Source organism: Nothoprocta perdicaria, unplaced genomic scaffold (genome assembly GCF_003342845.1).
Source record: "Nothoprocta perdicaria isolate Ctin4 unplaced genomic scaffold, notPer1 scaffold_10, whole genome shotgun sequence".
In the NCBI taxonomy this organism is placed as follows: domain Eukaryota; kingdom Metazoa; phylum Chordata; class Aves; order Tinamiformes; family Tinamidae; genus Nothoprocta; species Nothoprocta perdicaria.
Genome location: NW_020454094.1, coordinates 574564 through 594392, shown reverse-complemented (window position 1 = coordinate 594392; position 19829 = coordinate 574564). Strand labels below are relative to the sequence as shown.

General features: G+C 46.1%; 1 protein-coding gene across 1 annotated transcript in view; it reads left to right on the top strand.

The window, feature by feature from the left end:
- DCC (DCC netrin 1 receptor) overlaps positions 1-19829 on the top strand; it is a 349458-nt gene that overhangs the window by 231349 nt on the left and 98280 nt on the right. Inside the window, exon 12 of the mRNA XM_026038936.1 lies at positions 1708-1757. Coding sequence (XP_025894721.1) covers positions 1708-1757 — 50 coding nt within the window. The remainder of the gene's footprint in view (positions 1-1707; positions 1758-19829) is intronic.

Sequence of the window (19829 nt, the reverse complement as noted above, 5' to 3'; positions counted from 1 at the left end):
CCTCCGGGCGGAGGAAGAGTYTCAGTATTCCTGAGCAAGCCCTGCCCTGTGCCGCTGCCTCCAAGCAAGGAGTTTGCAGATTGCAGCGATTCAAGCACATCATTTTTTTTCTCTATGGTTCACAGAGCCTTCGTGAAGGACAACGGTATTAATGTGGCTCATGCCTGACAGCGGGGCCTGCCTGCTTAGCTGGCTGCTGTTACTACTGCTGTGTTGTCACCTGTATTTAAAATATGATTTTCATATTTGCTCTGACAGATGACTTAAATCGGGCTGACTTAAATCCTTAAATACTGGCATGCATCAAGGACGCTACAAAATGCTGGGCTTTAGGGATTTGTTTATTGAAAATAAACGTGAGCCGCAATTGCATGACCAGGGTGGCAAAAATAACCAACAGGAGGATCCCGTAGAGCCACTGCAGTGATTCCTTGGATTGACATATTGCACATGGGTGCATTCCATGTGTTTGTGTTATTTATGGATGTGCAGATAGATGTTGGGCTGGACGGAGCCTGCACCTTGCAGAGGGTCTAGGCACCCTCGGTTTGCAAAAATACTCCCCTGTAGACTCCTCTTTGGGGAGGAATGAGCTTTTCAGTGTTGAGCAGCCTGGGTTAGCAGGCAGGCTTCAGTTCTCCAGAAGGAAAAGAAAGCCTTAGGTCCAGGAGCTGAGGCATCAGGAGCTCAGAACTTCCTTGCAAAGCTCCTGGCTCCTCAGCTGCTGAATTAGTATTTCCCATCCGCTGGGGGAATATACGTTCGACCATTTSTTGCTCAAGCTTATTGGAAGCAGAATGCTGTGGAAAACAGGGAGAGATGTTGCCTGTAAATAATTAGCTATTAGTRATTAGCCTCCCAACCATAGATAGTCCAAGCACTTGCTGGTGTCTGGTGTGTGTCTCGTGTCCCCCGCAGCACCTTGGCCAGCCTGGGTCCTGGTGGATGGAGGTGAAGGGGGGTTCAGAGCTGCAGAGGACTGGGAAGTTAAAGGTGGATGAAAAAGGATTTGACTCAAAAGGGTTTGTTTTAATTAAGGCTGTGGATGTGAGACTGTCTCATTAATGCCTYGTGGAAAATCTTTGTAAGACCATGAGTTGAAGGTCTAAACATTAAAAATTGAAGTATATTTATTAGGGTAGATATGACAAAGTTTAAGTTTATAATGCAAGAGGGAGTTGTAGAACATACAARTAAAGAGTCTTGATGTAAAATACCATTTTTTTCACGGTAGCTAAACAGAGAATTTTATTTCTTCTCCTCCTTTAGGCACCACTGCAAAAAAGAGGTGYGCTGGTGCCAACAAGGGGAGGATGCCCTGGCCCGCTTGTGTAAACGGGCTCTGAAATACATTGATTTGAATACGTAAAAAACAGGAATTGCCACATGTTCTTGTCATTTCCGAGCAAGTTTATCACAAATAACAGAATTGGAGTGTTTGGTCTCGCAGCAGGGGGGCTGCTGCGTGGCTCGGCGAAGGGCTCCCTAATGGGTCTATCGGAGGCGAGCAGATGCGCCGGGCTCTRTCTCCCGGGGGGCCCTCTGAAGTGCCACCTGCAGCCCCCGCGCGGCTGCGATGGGATTATCAACGAGGTGCCAAAGCTGCGCTCCTTTCTTCGCAACGAGCGGACGGTTGGGTGCAAGCTGCYGTGGGTCGAGGCGCTAACGGGGTGTTTCCCTCCTCTCTTGTGCTTGCTGCCCTTGCAGTGCCCAGCGCGCCGCCGCAGAACGTCTCCTTGGAAGTGGTTAACTCGCGGGTAAGTCTGCTGCGCCCTGCCCGGTTCTCCTGCCTTTTTTAATGTCTGGAAGTGGTTTTTTACAGGTGCAAGTGCTCTTGCTTTGCCAGCAGAAGSTGAGACACCAGAGAGGTAGCTGGGCATAAATATTAAACCCCTCAGCACTGAAGGGCACTTAAGACCTGCACTGTTATCTTGGCTGAATTGGAGCTAGGTTAATTAGCGCCATCAGAGAATATGGCCCACCTGGTGAAACGGTGCCTATCACAAGGTTATCTGTTTTCACTAATTCCTCCTGTTCATGTAAGGCACTTGGGCTCTCCGGAGAGTGGGCACACTTGCTATAAGTAAATATACGTATATGCATATATCTCAATAGGTTGTGCTGTGGTGTTTYGCTGTGCAAAGCTTTTGCATGCAACATACTCTAAGCAGCCTCTCGGCCTTTCAGCATCGTGTTAGAATGAGAACCATGGTGAAAGGAGAGTGTTGCGAGGAGAAGTTGTGATTTCCCCGTGAGGCTGCAGCAGCACTAGCATCGCTTCAGCTTAGGTGATCAAGCAGAAATGGTTCCCCAGTTGCAGATTGACATCTGCAATAAACCTAAATGCTATTTGCTTAACTGGAGCGATCTCCTGGTGTAGCGAGAAGCTGTTGTGGGGTGACCAGGGATGCGGGAGAGAAATATGTTATTGGTAGATTATATTCATCACCCGCCGGGAGATCTGCTGTCATTCCAAAGGAGATATTTCTGCTTTCTTCTAAAAGCTATAGTCATTTAACTTCATTTAACTTAAATGCAGTGTACTTACATTCTTMAAAAAAAAATCTTTCCATGCCATTGAGGAAGTAGGTTGATATTATTTCCTAAGATTATATTGGTATACCCTATAATAGGTTTTAGTTGTGCTTCCTATTTTCCAAGTCCTATTTCCTGATATGTTATGAAATATATTTGAGTTTGTTCCTTTTCTTTTTATTCATATTTTGCATTTATTGAAACTATGTTGGCTGTTATATCCTGTAGCTTCTTTCAATACTGGGCCCATTTAGATGTGGAGGAGAAGCACATGAAAAAACACAAGTTTTGTCTTACCAGGATCCCTCAAAACAAAACAGTCCCCATGGACTTGCTCCTGAGTCTCCCGGGCACAGTTAGCCACGACCAGGAGTCCAAAGCTGATTTCCAGGAACACTGAGTACCTGTCAGGCTCATCTCGCTCCTCCACTTCTTCCTTTCATGAAATCAAATGTCTGTTCTGAACATTGCTTCCTTTTTTTCTTTTTTTGAAAACACCCAGGCACAGTTACTTTTCAATTCCTCTTACATGCCGTACCCAAAGGGCATTGATGTCTTGGAACATCTTGTTCCAAACCTCCGTGTTTACTTTTTTTGTGCTTGTTCTCAAGGGAAAATGTCACGGGGAGTTGATCATGTTTCATGACCTTCCRCAATGATCATTCAAATTGAAAGCGTTTAGAACAAAACCAGGAAAATAACTGTGGGCAGGGGATGGAGCATGAATACAGCGCTCCTAAGACATATTATTGTATTAATTCTTTCTTATGGGGACTTAAAGTTAGAGGCATGTTGCACAGGTGCTGTTTCTTGCTGTGGGATAGGTCAGGTCGGGATGGGACCAAGTGCAATCCCTGTCTGCCATAGTCATCCTAATCATTGGCTGTCATTGCGTTCCCAGTCACCGAGCTCTATGTTGGGTGTCTCAGGCGGGGCTTAACTTGCAGGTGTGAGTGCAGTACTGGGCAGGGATGGGTTTAAGGGTGTTTTTCTCAGTGCATTTGGTGACAGGGACCACGCGCTGGCTCCTTCTCGTGGTGAACACGTGTCCGTTCTGGAGGTGTGCGGTCGTGCTGGTGCTTGTGCCATACCAAAACCACCACGTGTCTGCGGCCTCTGTTTGTCTCCATCGCCCTCTTCCTCGCCCCCTTCTAACTTGGCAGCAGTCACTGAGAGCTAATTCAATTAAAGCCATGCAATTCGCAGGCTGATTAAATCAAAACAAGCAGCTAAATAAGCGTCGCCGCTCACTAACTGGATTTCGGTGGCGCACAAAGGAGCCGGCCCCGCTTCCAGACTTGTTTAAAATTTTATCTCTAGTTTAATAAGATTTCTGCCTTTGTGCTATTCTTCTTCCGCGCTGACAGACCTATTAATTTAATAACATGACGGAGATGGCCAAGAAATGGGAGATGTTTGATATGAATTGCTATTATCGTGATTATTGCTCAATATTGATGGAGGGACCAGAGCCCTCAGCTGGATCAGAATTGCTCGTAGTGGGGACGTAAATAGAGCTCCCTGCCCCAGAACTTCCTGCGTGCTTTGGAGTTATTCCGGATTTTCTTCTCGCACGAGTTAATCACGTCCAGGCTCTCGTTCGGAGGAGGAGAGCGGCGGCGGGGATAGCCTGTCTCCATGTGCACATACATATGTATGCGCTTCCGTGCACTTGAAATTCCGTGCATGAATCAAATCCAACACCAAAAGTAACCCTTTCTGTCCTTGCTTTTTAGCGAAATGCAGCGATACGTGAATTGCTTCTAAAGGGAAATAAGAAATACGTTCCTGAATTATTTTTCTGTTCCAAAATGCTCCTTTGCTCGAGAAACAGGGTGTATACGATATTTAATAGATGAACAGTGTTTCATCAAAGAACTGTCTGCTTCAGTTCTCCCACTAGCAGAACCACCAGTATTTACATATTTGTTTGCTTCYTTTCTTCTTTTAAATATTGATGGCTTTTTACTTTCTGTGCTTTTTAATGTTTGATACATGTTAATGTTTAGCAGATTTGAAGTGTATAAATAGCTGTCAGGTCTACTCATTTAAAAATCTGTTATTTTATTTCTTCTTCCCATTTTAAAATGCACAGGAAACAAGAAGTAATATCCTTTGATCATATTGAGTGGTGATCTAATCGATGGATTGATAAATGCTTCCACTCAAAAGAATGGGCATTGATTCCGGATTCATGTTTCCCRTTCTGTAGCTGGGGATCTGAGAACAAAACCTGTAAAATTCTCCTGGGCCAAGTTAAGAGCGAGGCAAGGAATCTGTTTTCTTCCTATCTTTTCTTGTGCGTGTGTGAAAATGCACACCATACATATGAAGAAACTTGGTGATCGTGTTCCCTCGTGCTCGCGGAATCATTCCGCAAAGCAAAATTCCTAGCGTTTATTATATTTTAAAGGGGCTATAAATAAACCACAGGAAGAAGTTTACATTTAAAAAAGTATTACAGGCTTTTGCTTCAAACTTAGCATAGGATAAAATGGCTTAAGCTAGGAATAGCTGGGGATGGTCCCGTCGAATGCCAGTTTGCAGGGCTTGACCGCGTGCAGCGCTTCTTTCCTTGCACGGTGAGTAATTGGGAGGTTTCACATTCACGAGCAGAACCCTCCCCTGCCTCTTGCCTCTCGGGGTCGGGTACTGGTGGCGGGTGTTTGTGGTGCTCCGGGTGCGCGGGCAGTGCGTGGCACTGCGGGAGGGCGAGCTCGCCGAGTGGCGCCGGAGCAGCCTGCTGCGTTCCACACCACCGGGCACCCGGAGAGGCGGCTGCTGGACACGCTCCGTGTTCCTGGGCACCCGGAGAGGCGGCTGCTGGACACGCTCCCTGTTCCTGGGCACCCCGGGAGCTCCCCTTCGCCCTCAGCCCTGCAGGGACAGGCTCTGGTCACTGTCCGCTCCCCTTCTCACTGCGTTCAGACACACGGCGCGCAGTGAGGAGCAGCACCCAAGGCCGTGGGTGCTGCGGAGTATCTTGAGAGCATGGGATGCTCCTGCACGAGGTGCACGGGATCCACCGTGCTGAGCCTCGGTCCATCCCCTGCCTGCAGCACCTTCTGCACGGGCCTGCGAGGATAAAGAGCTGCTGGTCTGCAGTAGAGTCTACCACTTATCCAGGGCTCTGCAAATTAATCCACCGCTGTGTGCCTAGCAGCAGCCAYGAGAAGGGCGTCCCCATCTCCAAGCTGTCCTTGGAAACACGGAGGAGCAGGAATACTGCCGGCACGGCTTGGGGGCCAGGCTGGCGACGGCTTCGCGCTGGAGGTGAGCGATGCCCTGCGGTGCCGCTAAAGGATCAAATTCTGTCACGACCCATTTCACTCAGCGACTTAAAATGTCCACGCAACTAAATGTGCTTTAAAACGTGTCGGGAATGCATCCCTGGAATCCCGGGAAGTGCCGTTGGGCTGGGAGTCACTCCCTGGCTCGCTCGGCTTGGAGCTGGGGATGGATTGGGGCCTCCACGGTGCAGTGACGAGGAGAAAAGCCCTGTGAGGCTGCAGAGATGCTGGGAGGAGGCCGCCGGGTGAGTGGCCTCTGTTTTATCCACAGTCGGTGTGCGGGAATGCCGAGTGGGAATGCTGAGCGGGAATGCCATGGGGCTGAAGGTCCCTGGGTCGTGTGAGTGCCCAAGGGGAGCCCTAGGCTCAGAAGCAACATAGGATGGAAGAAAAGCAGCACTTTCTCACGTCTTGCAAAACAAAGCAGCACGGGATAAAGCAGCGCTAAAAACACGCTGGACACTCCAAAAACGTGTCTGAGATGGGAAAATAAACGTTAATGGGATCTAGAAGCATCTCGCAGGTGAACCGAACGGGTAGTTTAAAAGAGCGCACAAAAATAAAGTCAGCATGAGTTGTCACCACTATTTAGAGAAGTGTCCTCTAGAAACAATGTATATAACCTTTACTGTATTACTTATGGAGACGGCCCCAGAGAAAGAGATCTTTAACCTTTAAATCTATTACTTACAGGGAAGCAGAGAAACAAGCATGGAGCTTAACCTTTAAAAGGAGAAAATTTGCTGATAGCTCCGAAGTCAATACCCGCTGCTTCTCACTTTTAATTACATACAATGCCAAGACCAAAGCCTTGGGAAATGCCCTCTGCACTGAATCCCATGGGTTGGCACCTCCAGACACTTTCTGGCTCTTCCCGGGAATAGGGAAATAATTTGCTCTCACTTCTGGAGTACTGTCCAGATCTGGTACCTCGCTGCTGGGTCCCTCTTATCTCCCAGAGCYTGTGGTGTCAACGCGGGGTAGATTCATGGGCTTATGGGATTTGATTAAACTTGTTTAAGCTGATGAATGTTCCAGCCACCTTTTCATTTAAGATAAATTTAGAGATACTATTAAGCCACTTAATGCAGCCAGGCAACATGCACAATAGGAGCTCTGGGCAGTTATTTCTTAATGATAGCGGCTCCGTGGCTTCTGACCGGTGCAGTGCGAGAGGTATACCCAGAGACCAATAAAGCAAATTAATGAGCTATGACACTGATTAGTAGAGCTATATGGTCCTGGCTATCTCTGAGAGAAACAATAAAAAGACTCGAGAAGGAGAAAAACAAGGTCACAAGGTAGCGGAGCAGATAAGGTGGCCTGCCTTGCCCTGGGACAACCATGGGGAGGGAGCTGCTGGCTGAAACACCTCTAGTTTGTTTTCTGTGGAAAACCCACTTCTGAGTGTCTTGGAAATAACATATTTATTAAGGTATCTTACATGAAACGTACAGGGTACCAGGTTATGACACTGATATCGTTCCTAATGGGAGGAAAACCGCCAAGCTGAGCTTCTGATCCCTGCTTGAGCCCCGCTTTGCAGCCCTCAGAGGCCTGTTAATGTTAGCGCAGCCACCAGGAAACAGGAGTTGCCATACGCATTGCAACTGTTTTATCCAATAACTTGACACCAGGAAAAAGATGTTAAAATTGATGCTAAAAAAAAAGAAATCCGTAGGTTGTCCTCAGTGACCAGATTTTCATGTGAAGATCAGTTTTAGCTCCTGCACAGCTGTGACGGGGCGGATGCCCGGGCTCTGTCTAGACCTGCAAGGCTCTTGGTGGCTCCAGTGTAATGGTCTGCTAAAGGTAGGACCCCCCTGCCTGACCCACATGTGCCCAGGAGCTGTAAGCAGGGAGAGCATCCAGAGGCTCTTGTCCCACTGGACTGAGGTGGAATCAAAACAGGGAAAGACTCTGAACACTGCAAGGCTGATGGAGCAGGATAGTCTAGCTTAAGGGAAGAGAAGTGCTCAGATGCCAAGTGCTAGATAGGAGGATTAAACAGATCCCCCAAACATTGCTAGATGCCGACATGCAATGCTACCTGCAATATGTAGCAAGAGCCAGGAGTGTTTGGCAAGGATGTATTTCTGTAAGAAGCCTGAAGAAATCTTTAAATTTACGAACTGTAGAAAACTTCCCTGTGAAACAACTTGGTGAGAAAATGCTGAGAAAGAAAAGCCCTCTTCTGCATAAAAATAAGGTGAGAAGAATACAGGATATCATCCATTCATTTTCATATCCTGTGGAATAAAGCTATTTAGATACTTAAAGCTTCATGCCTGAAAAAAAAGAATGGGTCTATTGTGCCTTCTGCTTGTTTACTCTGAGATATATAATACTGTAGTTTTTGTTACATAATCTTCCAAAAATTAGGTGATTTAGCACTGCTCTAAAGAGGCTGGCTGAAGGTCTAACCATCTTTTCCTGCATTTTCCCACCATGTTACTCCATTCCTGAAGTAGAGCACTTCCCGATTCCTCATCTGTCTCACAGCCTCGTGTTAAATAAGCCCTGGTAGCCATGGATTTTCCTCGCTGGTGAAGGTGATGGTGAAGGTCCTCTTTGGAGGGACCCCTGAAGGCTTTGCCTTGGGTGGCTGCAGGACCACAGCCTTGGACGGTTCTATCCTACTTTATTCCTGCTGTAAACAACTGCGAGCTCCATTCAGCCTGTTACTGCTTGGTCTGGAGGGAAGATCCACTGGGCCTGCTCTGCTGACCTAGGATGGTCTTCAGCTGTTGGTCATGGAGAAGAAAGTCTGTAAATTCTTGGTGTGCCACCACATTGCCCTCTCCCAATCATCCTTCTCCAGGAGCTCCRTGGGAGCCCGTCTCTCTTCTCAGGTAGTAGGATTGCCCAGCCCGAGGCAGAGCTGTTTTGGGCATTGCTGCTATGTCATGATGCTGGAGCTGCTTCCTGCTCTTCCAAGGGCTGCGGTGCTGGTGCCGTCCTGCATCCAGCACTTCACAGGCACAAAGGTCCTTCAGAAGGTCCAAAGAGAAGCTCCACCTGGAGGAGTCTCTCCGCTTTCAGATGTTCTCTAGAGGAGCTGCGTGTTGGTGAAAAGCCTCTATTGCTGCTGGTGGACGTGCTTGGATGCTGCTGATCCTTCGGTTAGTCTAATATTTACTTTTGCTCCCTTTGCAGATCTGTATCCTTTGGCAATTAGGCGCTTAGACTGACAAAATAATTCATAATCATAGCAGCCAAGGCAACGCAAAGCTGTTCCTAAATATATTTCTTCTTAATTTGATGTGTTGTGGTAAACAGTTTATTCGTTTATAAATAAATCCCTTGAAAATGAACGGCGTAACATTAGTCCCAATAAGCAGAGCATTGTTTTTAATAGCAGACAAAGCAGCTGACTTTAGCAGAACTGTCTCGCTTCCAGTAAAAATGTTTAAATTAGCACAAAGAAGCAGTGCTTGTAATTGCAACTAGGAGCTAGGGAATTTGTGCCTTATTCCTGGCTGCCCTAAGGAAAAGGTTAAATTGTGTGGATTTGACCCAGCTGTCTGCGGTATTAACCTCTCTGTTCCCCCAAATTACAGCTTGAGAAGCAATCATTGTGATTTAAAACTATAAAAAATAAGGATCTGTGGAATATTTTTTCTGTGTTTGAATCCCAATCTCCATTATAGTTTGGCCTTCAGTAAGGGCTCTTACAGCCTTCTAGAAGTGCACCTTGGAGTCAGCAGGTGCAAGATATGATATTAAAGTTTCTCCATTATTCCTCTTTGTCTCATAAAAAAAAATCAGATTAATTCTGTGTATGAGTTCGCTGTTATTTATATTATTACCATGGCCTGATAGTGACTTGCTCTTCCTAATGTAGCCGCAGAGCATGCAAGCTAACCCAGCGACACTGAAACCTCTTTCTTTGTGAATGCCTCTTCTGAATTAAATTTAAAAGCTACTCGCATAAATTTAATTGATTTCGGTTGGATTTTGATTCAGTTTTCCATGGCCTTTGTGACTGTCGGTCTTCTTGGGTAGAAACCAGATCCAAAATGCAAGTTCATGAATTTCCACCACAGAAGTGCTTGTGTGCTTACCCAGGAAGAACCAGAAATAATCCTGGGTGAGTTTTGGTTAGTCTAAATAGGACATATAATTAAATTACAAAGCCAGGCATATAATTTTTTCTATTTTCCTATTTTTTGAGTGAGTGTGAGGAAGCAGCAAACTTCTAGTGTGCGAGCAGATGGGAAGATAAATTACTCGCTGTGAATAATTCACTCACTGCTCATTAGAGTTCACTGTTTTAAGTTTTGAAATCCTGACAAGGTTTATTCCACATTACTTTGTTTGGTTCTCTTGGTTATTTKGTCTTCTGCACCCTCATGTCTTCGCTGTCACTGTTTTGCCTGGGGAACATCTTGCTGAGAGACAGATGATGCAGGCAAGGCCAAAGGGAAAAGCACCCCAGGACAACCACAACAGTGGGTAGACTTGGTCGCTTTGGGGTGAGCAAATAAGGGCGCTTTGGAGGTGTGCAGCACATGGAGATGGAGCTGCCTGGGGTTCARCTTRGACCCATTGCCCCTTGTCCTGGCACTGGCCACCACCGAGAAGAGCTTGGCCCCTTCCTCCCCTCAGGTCCTTGGACACATTGACCAGGTCCCTCTCACCCTTCTCTTCTCCAGGCTGAACAGGCCCCGCTCGCTCAGTCTCTCCTCWCACGAGAGCTGCTCCAGGCCCTTCCTCATCCCTGTCGCTCTGCRCYGGCCCCTCTCCAGCAGCTCCACGTGCCCCTTGTGCTGGGGAGCCCAGAGCTGCCCCCAGTGCTCCAGGTTTGGCCTCCCCAGWGCTGAGCAGAGGGGCAGGATCAGGATCCCCTCCCTCCACCTGCAGGCAACAAGTCATGGAGATCTTCCTAAGCCGCCCTGGAGCAAAAGGCTTCCCCGACATGCCCAGGRCTGCAGGAGCCTCCTCTGCACTTCTCTTTTTAGCAGAGAGCCAGGCCTTTGAACTTGCCCTGGCTTTATACATCGCTTTTATATTTGGCCCTATGTGTTTTAGAGGGGAAATGTGTAATATGCAAATTATTGTAATTTTTTATAACCCCATATATTTATATAGATTTCTTTGGCTAAAGTCCAAAAAGTAAAATAGGTAGCCGTGAATGACCTCACTTTTTTTTTTTTTTTTTTTTTAAAGCAGAGTCTCTTATTCAGCGTGACTGGTTTGTGGGAGAAATTGCTATAATCTCCTAAAATTGTTACCCATCAGACACATGTAGAGACTCCCAAATTACCATAGTTCCGTTATGGAATCTAGCAGTCAACCTTTGATGAACTCTTATAAAAAGCCAGGTTTTCTGGCAGAAACTTGGCACTTCCTGTAGAATAGATGTGCTTGAGTCAGAGGACTCGTGTCCCTGCGTGTTCATGTGAAGGAATTTGCTGTTTGGGGGCTCTCGTGAAGAAACAGAAATGATTTTTTTGCTTTGTCCGTAAAATTTCTGCCCGAACAACAAAGACCAAGTTCTTGAGTCTGGAGGCTGCAGTAGACCTTTGGAAACATCATTAGCTGAAAAAATGTGGGCAACAGGAAAGATTTTCTGCAGTATAAAGCAAGTTTTCAGGGTTATAAACCTGTGTGTTGGAGCGACACAGCGCTGGAAGTGAGAGAAAAGCAAAGCTCTTCTGCAAGGATGCTCTAGCTTCGTGGTGAAAAATACCCGAGTAATAACAATTAACTTTTATAGAGTGCTTCTCATCTCAGAGTGCTTAACAAATACGGACTAATTAATCCCTGCAGTTCCCCCGTGAGATGTTAGTGAGGCTTTGTACATGGGAAGCAATTAGCTTTGCAGAAGTGCTGCCTCAACACTGAACCCTTGTAGAGGGATGATGCTATCTGCTTCCTCTGATACCAATTTAGGACTAACAAGGTAGGACCTAGTCAGCTGCTCGCTGGCTTTCAGKGGATGGTCGGAGAGTGCTGATTTTAAGGGAGAGCGTGAGGAACTTCTGATTTGTCTCCGCTGCCCAAAGGTGTCTGTGGTGTTGAGCATCCTCCTCAAGGCACTGGATGCACTGCCCCTATAGATACCTATATCATAGGTGCAATGGTACCTATGGTCTGGCTACCTATCTCAGGCAACTGAAAGGAGGTGGTGGAAGAGGCTGCTGCACCACCTGAGCTTGGGTTGCAGATAAAGCGGGAAGTGTCCCTCTGGACAAGGACTGATCCATGCGGATTGAGCACAACGGGGTGCTCTAGAAAGCCAGCTGGGACAAGGGGTCTGCGTAGGAGCAGCAGCACATGCTCCATGCACCTCTTGGAAGGGGTTGCATGCCCTCAGAGCCTGCAAGCCTCGATCCTGGTGTAGCATTTTTGCTTTGCTCAGCCATACACCAGCATGCAGAAATAAACGGAGCCCGAATGATGTGGCTGTATTAAAAAGGAAGCCTCCTTCCTTGTTGAAGCAGCCTTGGTTTCCCTCCCACTGCTTCGTATTAACGACGAGGGTGCAGAGGCAGTTGCCTGCACAYCTTGCCAGGCTGTAACTGGCCCAGGCAGAGGTAGCTGAGCTTTTTATGCACTGTTTTGGGTTTCCCGGGGTGTGAGCAAGAGGGAATATTGCAGAGCGCTTCGTCATGCAGTTAAGATACTCAGATGCTCCCCTGGGGAGCTGGTTTGATTCCTGCTGCTGGGTCCTTCCGTGATACCGTTCTGGTTAGGCTTTGAGATGTGACCACTGCAGCTGCCTTCCTCGTTTCCTGGCAGACAGCTCAGGCTGGAAGGTCTGATTTTCCAAAGTGTTGAGCAGACACAATTGCAAAGTCAATAAAAGCTGGATTTTGAATGAATAAAGGACTCCAATACAGCTAAAACTGAGCAAAATTGTTAAGGAATTGCATAGTAAGCATCATAAAGCACCCCAAATTAGTGGAGCTTAATCTTTCCAAGTCCGATGTGAGAAGGGGATAATGTCATCCCTTCCACAGGAGTGCTGTGAAAATAAACTCATAAATGAACATATAAATTAAATTCATTAGTGTTTGCAAAGTGCTTACGCCACAGAAATCCCAAGAGGCATATAGTAATTTTATCTTCTGACCAGGGTTGAAAAGTAAGTTGTGTTTGAACAACAGAGAGCAAGCAGACTAATGAATATCTTTTAGTGAAATAAATCACGTAGATGCTGAGCAGCAAGGCATGCATCTGAAGTCACTGGGGGCTCACTGAAGGCTGCCTAGCATTTCCTGACTGTTGGCTCTTGACTTTGCAGGATGATTCCATAGATTTTTGCAGTAATTTCCTATATTCTTGAGAAAATAAATGGGAAAAAAATAAATTGTTACTGCATATGCCTTCTCCATTTTCTCTTTGCTTTCCTTTCCCTTTGCAAACTCCCTCCTTCCAGTCCCCGCGCTGTATAAGCTCTGCATCTTTCCTGAGTCTGCAGATTTCCAGGTCTAACACCTCTCTGTGTTTGGTGTTGTGGCTACTGATCTCCTGAGGTTCCCCATCCATGTCTTTTGTCAAGGTGCATTTTGTCGRGTTAGTGGCCAGGGCTACCTGGGCTTCTGAGGTTCGCTGCTGCGTTTGCAGCCATCGCTCCAGTGTCTGTCTGGGGTTGATTGAGAATCAGGATTAATTGAAGGAAACAAATCCCTTGGATGACGGGAGAGCGTTTCCTTTCTGATGCAGGAGAATTAAATAGAGTTAGCTCAGCCAAAGCAGACTGGTGAGAAGCTTATGAATAAGATCGGCGATTTCTTTCCTTAGTTCTGCTCCAAAATCCTTCTAGGCCAGTGGGAATATTTCCACCCACCTCAGTGAGCATCACTCCATCTCCTCATGAAAACTCCTGGATTATTTTGGTTTTCTTCTCTTGACCTGTCAGGGTAGGCATGAGGATATGCTGGTCTAGAAAGAGCAGTTGGCTGTGGAGATCCTGCGTCAGTGCTTATCCATCCAAAGTCCTTCTCAGCATGGCATATGAGGAGCTACTACCCGCAGAAGAGCGAGCAGCCTCTGTAGAGAGCCCTGGATTATGCTTCCCAGCATTTTCTCATTCCATATTTGTTTTGCAAGATGTTATCAAAGGTCTTATTGAATTTGTTAATTACATTAAAAAGAAAGTATTAAAGAAGAAGATTGACAAACGTTGGTTCCGAGCAACCGTGACTGAATCATGCCAGGAAGCAATTTGTGCAGTRCAGACTTTATTTGTTAGCTCCTCTTATTCAGTAGGGAATACCTTTGAAATAGTGCTCATTAATTTTGATTGGTTGCACCCAGTAGTTTATAGTTCTCCATCTAAACTGTGGAAGATGGAATTGCTTGGTTGACTTATGGTTGATATATGTTTGAGATAAGAAAAACCTGGTGCAGAAATAGAAGGTGAGAATCACGCTTTTTGACAGAATCACACAGAATCACAGCGTGGTTGAGGTTGGAAGGGACCTCTAGAGATCCTCTAACCCAAACCCCTGCTCCAGCAGGCACACCTAGAGCAYRTGGCACAGGGTGGCAATCAGTCAGGAGGGTTTTGAAGACCTCCGGAGAAGGAGACTCCACAGCCAGAGGAGTTTGGTGTGTTGGCCGCAGCAGCACACTGGGTGGCAGGCAAGCAAAGGGGTTGGCAATGGAAGAGTCTTGAGGAGCCTTGAGGAGACTCCAGGGCCTTGAGAACCTAGATGAATCCTTCCCTGATCCGGAGGTGGGCCCAGATTTCATCCTGAGCCTTCCTGTTAAAAACGTTGACCTTGAAGAATCAGCGTAACGGGGAGAAGACTCTGTGAGAAAGTTTCCAGTGATGAAACTTGGTGCTGTCGCCCTCCGTAGGTGACACGATGCAGGGTGGCATCCTGAGCAGGGCCAGTTCAGCTGGACGGTGTGTCTGTTCAGACTCCTGACCACGTCCCGCCATGGGAGGGCTTGCAATGAGCAGCCCCATCTTCACGCACCACCACGAGGGTCTCCTGCTCTGCTAAAGCACAGCAAAATGAACCACCAGGAGGTTTGCAATGACTTGTCATAAAAGTTTAGTGAATCCTGCTGCGTTACGGGATAAACACAGGAGTGCTTCACGCTAGGACTCGGTCGAAGTGCCCTTGGTTCACGACGTGGGATAATTTGGGTGTCTGCCTGCCACTGATTTCCAATGGCTTGTAATGAGTCGTAAGATTTTTGCAGCATTGGCAGAGTTTTTTTAATTGGATTTTATTTTTATTGCATTATTTAGGAAAAAAAAAAGATAGCAAGTGCTTGTGCTTTGCTCATTTTCTTTAGTATTTCTTAACGTCATATTTTAATTGCCTTTTATGTAGAGAGATACATTGGCAATATGTTCTTTTATCATCCTCAGACGTATTGGCCTGCTGCCATTTGTGAAAGGAAATCTCTCTCCTGCATTTTGACAGTAGCCCATACAGATTTAGTGGATTTTTGCCTTTCTCAATCATTATTTTTTATTGCTGTAAAGAAGAATGCATGCAAAACTTCAGGAAAAAAAAAGTTTCCAGAGCTACAGACTCGGAGGTTCAAGTAATTTGCAGGGAAGGAAGCTGTACGTGGCACGGGCAGTTCTTGCATTGCCAAGGGCCTCTGCAGCACTGGGGCTGCTGCTGGGTGCCCAAGCGCTTGTGTTTTTTAGGATAAATGCACCAAAACGCACGAGGGAACCTTGGTGCTTGCAGAGCTTTGCTGCCGCAAATGCTGAACCCAGGTACGTACCCCTGGCTGTCCGTGCTCCTGTAAAAGTCAGAAGTTTAAGTCAAAATCCACACAACTTTAAAAGAATAGAGGACCTTTCATAACGGACAACATTTTAGGGCATCTGATAGAATAAAGAGCTACCTAAGTGCAGCTGAAAATGGGTATTACCAGGTAATCTGGGTTATTTGATAGCTGGTGTGATTTACTGGTGTTGCCTTTGGACAAAAACCAGGGCCTTCCCGTTGCATTTTTGGATGCTGTTTGGCTCAGCCAATTAAATACTGATTATTTGTCTCCGATGCGAATGCACCTTCAGGCAGGCGCTCCCTYGGCCTGCGATAATTAAATGTCTTATCTTTGAAGAGAGAGGTCTGYAAAATCAGCAGTAAGAGATGTGGCTCTCTGATAACAAGTAAATAAAGCAAGACACGAATCAAAAGCTGGTGCAAAAAGACAGCAAGGTTGTAGATCGGTGTAAAGAGACCTTCCTCGCTGGTGTGGGGAGCCACCAGCTCCCTATGGATTCTGCATTCCTGGAGTAAGGGAAAGGTAATTACAGGTAGTTTCTGCATAGGGCTCTGGGTCTTGCACAGCTGCAAGCTGCAACCTTGCACGCGGGTTGTGTGTTTTATTGCAGCCCGTGTCGTCTGCCGGCTCCGTGTCCCCGCTGAGGAGCTGGAGCTCTGCCCGGGCAGCGGGATGCACGGAGCAAAACCGCTCCATTCTTGCCCCTTGGCTGCCGGCTTAGCTGTAAGGAATGGTGCCCGCTCCCTGGCTCCCGGCTGGGTCAGCAGCGACCTGACTCAGCTGCTTCCCTTAATTGAAGAGAGATGCTGATAGCGGCGCGGGGCCAGGCGGGGCGCCCCCCTGCTCCCCAAGTCATAAACTAACCGTCCTGTGGCTCTGCCTCGACGCTCAGTAATTGCATTAGTTTCTCAGCGTCGAGCAGAAGGCCAGAAATCAAATGACAGCATCTTGCAGTGCAATATRTGCCGGAGACAGTTGATGAAATAGGAACATCCCTCATACCCGCCGCGTTGCTAAAGGCCGGGCAGGCTCACAATGTGGCCGTATTGGTTTATTGTATTTATCTTTATTCACCGCAGCATTTCAATGGTAGCATTCCAGATACATTTTTTTTTCTGTTTATATTGGCTCTTAAAAGAAGAAAATTGTAGTCTGCTGTGATACAAAAAACGAAGAAATAAATTTGTTCGTGGATCTTTATTTGTCCATTTGCAGGGAAGCAAATGCCTCCCTAAGCCTTGCCCTAATCGAGGATAAGGAACTTCATATCTGCGATGGGTTGAGTGATGGTAAGAGGGATTTCTCATGGTCGTGGTTAATCAGCAAATAATCCCTGGGTCACGATTTCCCCTGCAAAGTGACTGAAGTGGGAGCTGGGCAGAGTTGCTCTGTCTCTGGTGCCGCTCGGCTAATGTCCTGCTATTTTTTCCTCCCTCGCTCTGTCCGTCCTGCCCCACTGTCCTCACAAAGTGTTTAAACGGCGCCGTCGCTCCCAACACGTTGGCTGGGAGATTGTGTGTCAGAATGATAGACCTCTCTGGGTGTCGTTATCCGTCTTTTCCCAAAGACCCTAAATTCTCCCTTTCCTCCTTTTATTCCGTTTCTCCTAGCTGTGCCCCAGGGTGCATTAACGAGCCAGGCCTTGCGTTGACATCTATAGTTTGCACGGCCTTAAGGCTGTCATCGTCTCCCCAGCACTCACACAGTGAATCCCCAGAGGGGCAAATTTTCATTAAATGGGACATACAGGGGGAAAAAAAAAAGGTACATTATTGCATGCAACTACCAAGGTCATTACCATTACCTGCACTAAGGTGGTATATATGYACTCCAAACGTGTGCAAGCACGAGCTTAAGAGCTCCCTGTGCTAGACACCGTGGCAAGGCTCTTGCAGCCTGGCTTCAGATAGGCCTCCCTSTTTGATTTCCAGTTCCCAGTTTTATCCCCATTTGATTTCCAGTTTCAGCTCAAATTTTACACTTGAGTTCTGGCATAGGCCAAAGCCTCCGGCCCTTAAAACGTATATTTCTTATCAAATCTGCTTTAAATACGAATGCTGAAAGTGAGGTTGGTGTCTTTGCACTCCAGCCTTCAGCTAAATGTCGCTCACAGACAGTATAACCAGTGCAAAATATAGCCCATGTCTAGCTGCCATCAGCTGAAGTTCATGAACTTACCTGTTGACAATTTGATTTATTATTATTTTATTAGTAAGAATCAGGTTTTATGATGGCTCCCTTGTCTGATAGTCTCCTCGCTTTCTAGGATCCTCCCTTTGGACTTAAATTTTCCACATGGCATGAGATTTCTAAAAGCAACTAYTCTCCCCGTCAGTCAATTATTTAAGAGATKAAATGCAAGGTATGAAGGCTCCTARGGGACACAGCCCAGCCATCTGCATAAATAAATAAATAAATGCAATAGAATGGAGTTTATCAAAAGAGCTAACCAGTGAAAATTAATAATTCTGAAGGGCCAATTCCACCGAAATCCCTCAGTGTCAGGAAGAGAGAGAAATTGCAGGTGTGGAAATCATCAGTTATCCCGTAGTGGTGGTAGCTGCTGATTTTGCCATCCTGAGGAATACTCAGTGACTTCTGGGCAACATTTCGCTTTGAATATCTTATTCAGTACCTTAAAAAAAAAAAAAAAAATTAGCTCTTACTGGTTTAGGCTTATGCGAAGTCTCATGTACTTGTACAGGGTGAAGTTGGATTTTATAGGAGCGAAACCGAACCATTTCTGGTGTTTGTTAATGATTTTTCTTGATCAGGTCCATGCACTCTTCCGTGGAGATGGTGTCTTCACTGGTTTCTTTGACTTTTCTCCTTCTGCTAGAGGATGCTTTTGTAGGGGAGCAGACCGTATACAATAATAGGGATTTTTTTTTTCCTTCCTTTCCTACAGAGATCTAGTATTAAGCCAGGTCTTAAGATGACATACCGACTTTCCCATATGTTATGGAACATCAAGTTTGCAAGAGAGTTGGAGAACATACTAATAATTGTTTAAGTTTTCATGGCTTTTGTCACAGTCCCATTATGTGTGCATGCTRAAACAGTCCTGGAAAAAAAACCACCTGCTTATTAAATGTCAAAACATTTAAGTGCCAAAATCCGAATGGTTCTGTTAATAAAGCTATGCAGTCAGAATCGTTGAGGGGGAAGAGAAATGTGTTTAAGATTCCAATAAAATTGTTAGCTTGGCTAAAACTGCATATAATGTATGCACTGTAAGGCATAAATACGTTAAACACTTAGCCAGAAAAGACTTTGCATTGCAGAGTAACGAGGCTTTGTGAATTCTTCCTCCTGGAAACTTAATTTTTGCATCTCCTTATTCTGTGAGATTGAATTTGTTCTTTGATATTGGCATTTGTTTGATTTTTTAATAATGAAAAGAACAGCTTCAGTCTTTTCTCCACAAATGGAAAGRAAGATTTTAAATGATGGCCTGGGCAATGCTGACATTAGCTAACACAGTAAAGTGGAGAAAATAAAGTCGAAGATCTCCCTAGTCTTCAGATCCTTGTGAAATGAGGATGGAGGAGCACTTTTCATGGATAGCCTTTGGAAGAAAGGGCRATTACTCTTTACCCTTTATGGAGAATTCTGTAAGTAATTTCCACCAGAAATGCATTTTATGAGACAAAGCATAAAAGGAGAGGCTGCCTTAGTGAGAGGTCGGTGTCAGCAGAAATGGGGCTTTAGTGGTGGCTTTCTGCTGCTGGTGGGGACCAGACAGAGCTGGAGCAATCCCTGGGATCTCCATTCCTCCATGGGACTGCTTCCCATCAAATGGACAGGATTTCAGTTGGGCTGCTGAAACGCTGAGGTTTGGCAGTCAGGGTTGATAGGACCCCCAGGGCACGTCCTTCCCTGCGGGCAACGCTCCTTCCCTACGGAGCTTCTTCCCGTCTTCACATTGACCCAATTCCTGAGGATAGCGCGAGACTGCCCAAAACCTGGTACATAAAATGCACCTGCTTTTAATACAATTATCAGCTTTTCTCCTATTTATTTTTCCCAGCAGCTGTTGCTTCTGCCATACTAGGAGTATGAAGGCATCTGAACACAGAACTTTACACGTTCCCTCCTCGAGGTCTTTTTGCAGTCTTCGTACTACAACGCTTGACAGATTTCTCAGTCTAAATGAAAATCAAGACCTGAGGTTTCTTTCTTTTTCCATGTAATGACTTTTATGACTTTATGTCTTAATTATGTATAACCTAAGGGTTTTTTTTTCACTCTTCTGTTGTATTTTCCTGTTTCTCCTTCTTTGATGAAGCGAGC